Source organism: Olea europaea, unplaced genomic scaffold (genome assembly GCF_002742605.1).
Source record: "Olea europaea var. sylvestris unplaced genomic scaffold, O_europaea_v1 scaffold11365, whole genome shotgun sequence".
NCBI classification, from domain to species: domain Eukaryota; kingdom Viridiplantae; phylum Streptophyta; class Magnoliopsida; order Lamiales; family Oleaceae; genus Olea; species Olea europaea.
In genome coordinates this window covers 1-3777 of record NW_019228752.1, presented here as the reverse complement: position 1 = coordinate 3777, position 3777 = coordinate 1, and the positions used below count along the sequence as shown (strand labels likewise).

General features: G+C 34.0%; 1 protein-coding gene across 1 annotated transcript; it reads right to left on the bottom strand.

The window, feature by feature from the left end:
- Positions 1-390: 390 nt before the first annotated feature.
- Positions 391-2638, bottom strand: LOC111373476 (ankyrin repeat-containing protein BDA1-like). Its single transcript, XM_022996012.1, has 3 exons — positions 2474-2638; positions 551-861; positions 391-427 (listed from the first exon to the last, which is right to left on the bottom strand). Exons 1-3 carry the CDS (start codon positions 2636-2638, stop codon positions 391-393), a joined length of 513 nt encoding a protein of 170 aa, XP_022851780.1.
- Between the last annotated feature and the right edge of the window lie 1139 nt (positions 2639-3777).

The following is a 3777-nucleotide window of genomic DNA, read 5'->3' as shown; positions in this document are numbered from 1 at the left end:
TTGAAATGCCATGGTTGCAATTAAAGAAGCCACTACCATTAATGCACTTCGTTTTTTCTCCAACCAATCATCTTTCTGTTTAATCATCTTTTCACTTCCGTTCTTTTTCACATTTGAGGACAAATCTTGGTGTTCATAGGACAAATTCGAGCCTGGACTAGTAATATTATGATTAATTTGGACTAATGAATTGTTTCCCGTTGATCCAAATGCTCCAGCACATTTCAGAGATTCTTCAATTTCTTCATCCCTCAAATCTGTTCTACTATGGATCAAAACATCCATTCCTGTATTACAGACTCCATAAGCAAAAAGTTAACTGTCTGGAGACATTTAAAAATATTTAATATGTGTTTGGTATACAATATTTTGACATTATACAAAAGAATATTAAAGCTTCTCTTTTGTTTTCGATTCTAAATTCTCCCTACCAAATGGTTAATTCCATTTATAAACATCTGACACAAAAAGTTCGGTTATTTCTCAAAATTAAAATGAAGAAAAATGGGTTTGGTTGAATTCAAGTGTGAAAATAGAGCTATTGGCATACCTCAACTTGTTTACAGCTATTGTCAAGTGTAAGATAGTGTTTCCATCACTATCTTTACAATTTGTGAAATCTTGATCTCTAATGGTATTCACCAAGTGCTTTAAGGCCTCAATCTGATAGTACTTCACACACAAATGCAGAATAGTCTGCCCTTGACCCACGATCACTTGAGCTGCATCACGATTTGCTTGAACCAACTGTTTCACGGTTTCAATCCAGCCTTTGATGGCTGCCAGATGGAGAGGCGTCAGCCCATTTCTATCTCGAGCTAGGCACATTAGAGGATCAGCTGGTAACAACACTTTAACTACCTCGATATTGTAAGTGTTATGCCCTAGATCCAATAGATTTAGGTTGTAAACGCTTTTAATATATTTAATGCATTTGATTTTGGCGAGATCTATTATTTATTTAAATTAAATTTGTAATAAATAATATTAAATAATAGAATCCGAAGACTCAATTTTTAGGTAATCTGTTAATCACAAGGAGTTGTGATTGCGAGATACAAATTACATATAATTGGATCTTGAATAAACCATGGTCGTAAATAATAACGAGATACAGATATCGTTAATACAGTTAGACCATCACGTGTGGCATTTCTTACTTATGAAGTAAGTAGCTGATCTCACGAGCTAAAGTGTGGTGACACTTAAATAAACATGTGGATGTTTTGTTGTAGAACAAAACATTGGAGACCCGCTAAGAGATTCCACATGGATAACTATCTGAGTGTCAGTGACTAATCTCTAACGTTCGGTAGTGGGATTGATCCTTTGACTTGAGGTCGTCATAGTACCCTATATGAGGACAGTCATACTTTGGCGGTGTTGGATGTTGCTCTGAAAAGGGCCGCTAATACGACATCGTTCGGGTACGTCAAGAATCTATGAAGGTTGTGATTGATCAATAAAGGATTCGTCACTCTTAGATAGTAGGAGATTATGATCTGCGTTTCATTCAATTAAGTCGATAATGAAATCCTTGGCCAAGGTGTACTCATATGTCGAAAAGGAGTTTTCGATTTATATTGACTTAATAGTGGAATGAAAGATATGATCGATGATCGAGATTGACACAATTCCATATCTCGTAATTGATCGGATCGTATTGACGAAGGGATAATAGTTCCACGGTAAACGAACGATTTTGGTTTTGTCATACCACGTGACATTTCCCGTCACATGTATTGCCCTGACACATTGCTAGATGTCAATCAGGGACGGCGAATGTGAATTGACGATAAATTAAAAGGGTGTATTAATTTATCGATTTTGATTAGATCAAAATAATATTTCACGACGTTAGGCATCGTGGTCGGGAACCTAATGGGTCGCACACAAAAGAGAATTGGAAGACTGCAAATTGTTAATTGATTAATTTAACAATCGTTGGATAAATTAATTAATTGAATTTCTTATTTATAATCCCGAATTAATTAATTGGATTAATTAATTCACGGACCGGGTTTGATTAATTGGATTAATTAAATATTGGACCGGACCGGGCCGGGTCCGTTTTGGTTTATATATATGTGCAGCTAGGGTTTGAGGTCCATTAAGTTATTCATTGTTCTTGTTAGCACAAGAAAGAAACCCTAGCAGTTGCTGTTTCCTCTCTGTGTGGATTTCATTGGAGGCTGCACAATTGGACAGTTGTGGGAGGCAGATTCAAGCTGCTGGAAAGGAATAACGCGAAAGAGTTTGCAAATCACACAAAAGGTATATTTCTCATCACAATTTTTATCTAAATACAAAGCTGAATCCTGAATGGGAATTGAAATTTGTTAAATTCCGCTGTGCATGTTTAAATCAATTCCCAACAGATATAACCTTTAGCAGATGCCAAATGAAGAGGCGATGATTGACATAAATTCAATTCTCGTGCAAATTTAGGTCTTCATCTTATGATTTCCTTCACGAAATCAATATGTCCCAATATTGCTGCTACGTGCAAAGGAGTATCAGAGTAACTATTAACTATTACTCTATCAAGAATTATTGGATCTTCTTGAAGCAGCTTCTTCAATGAATTCACATTTCCCTCAGCTGCTGCTTCGAAAAGCATATTTTCCATTGTCTCCATCTCCTATCCTATTGCGAGAACCTGTCAAGATTTATCATATTTGCAAATGAATCCAATGAAGGCTGTTGTCAGTCACTATTTAAAGAATACAAATTGCATTTTTCTTCTAATGGTTAAAATGTCCATTGGATATTTTGGAAGACTTCGAACAAATCTTCGTACTGTAATGCAATTGGCAGACATATAAATATACATATAAGAAATAGGTTGTGTTCATATTTCAGTTGGAATTTGGAAAATTATTTATTTGGACAAAATTCTACAAGATTTTGAACTTATATTATTACATGGACCTCACGTCATGGAAGAGGATGGACCCAGCTGGCCCTATGCTGTCTCATCCCTTCAGAATTTTCGGAAAGTCGATCAGGAAAGGATGCAAATTTCAACCTTTCAAAATTAAAAATTTTAATTTTCATCACATTTCTAATTTATTTGGGATTTAATTATTTTCAGTTTTGGAGTTGCAAATTTGTAAATAAAAGTTTGATTTCAAAATTAAATTTTCAGAGAGTAAATGTTTTTAAACTTTACCGATATTTTAGATTACTTCGTCAATAATTAATAATTGCAATTTTGAGCATGGTAAATAGAAAATGATGGTATAGAATTGTGGGGAAAAACATTCAAGTTGGCCGAGTTTTATATGAGCCCTCATATTTTAAGTTATTAAGTGAATGGCTCTGGAATAATGTATTTGGATTATGAATGCTATGCTGAGAATTTACTTACACATGCATTACGAAATTTAAAATAATTTTAATTTCTACCAAGTATCTTTTTTGTATTTAGATAGAAATTGTAATTCGAATTATATTTTTAGTAAATTATACAAACTTCTTTAGCAATCCTAGAACACGAATAATCATGATCTCCACACATCACAACTGTCCAATTTGTCTAGCCTCTATTGGTAATCCATAGAAAGGAACAAGAATGAGGGATTGTGGTTTATCTCTTCTTGTGCTAATAAGATTATTAATGTATATTATGATCTCTCAAATCCTAACAGGTTACTGATAGATGTTTATGTGGCTTGACCCATCCATTAAACATGTCGACCCAATATTTTATTATTCCAATAAATTAAACTTGGCCAATAAGTTAAATAATCTAATTAATTCCACAAATATCCAATA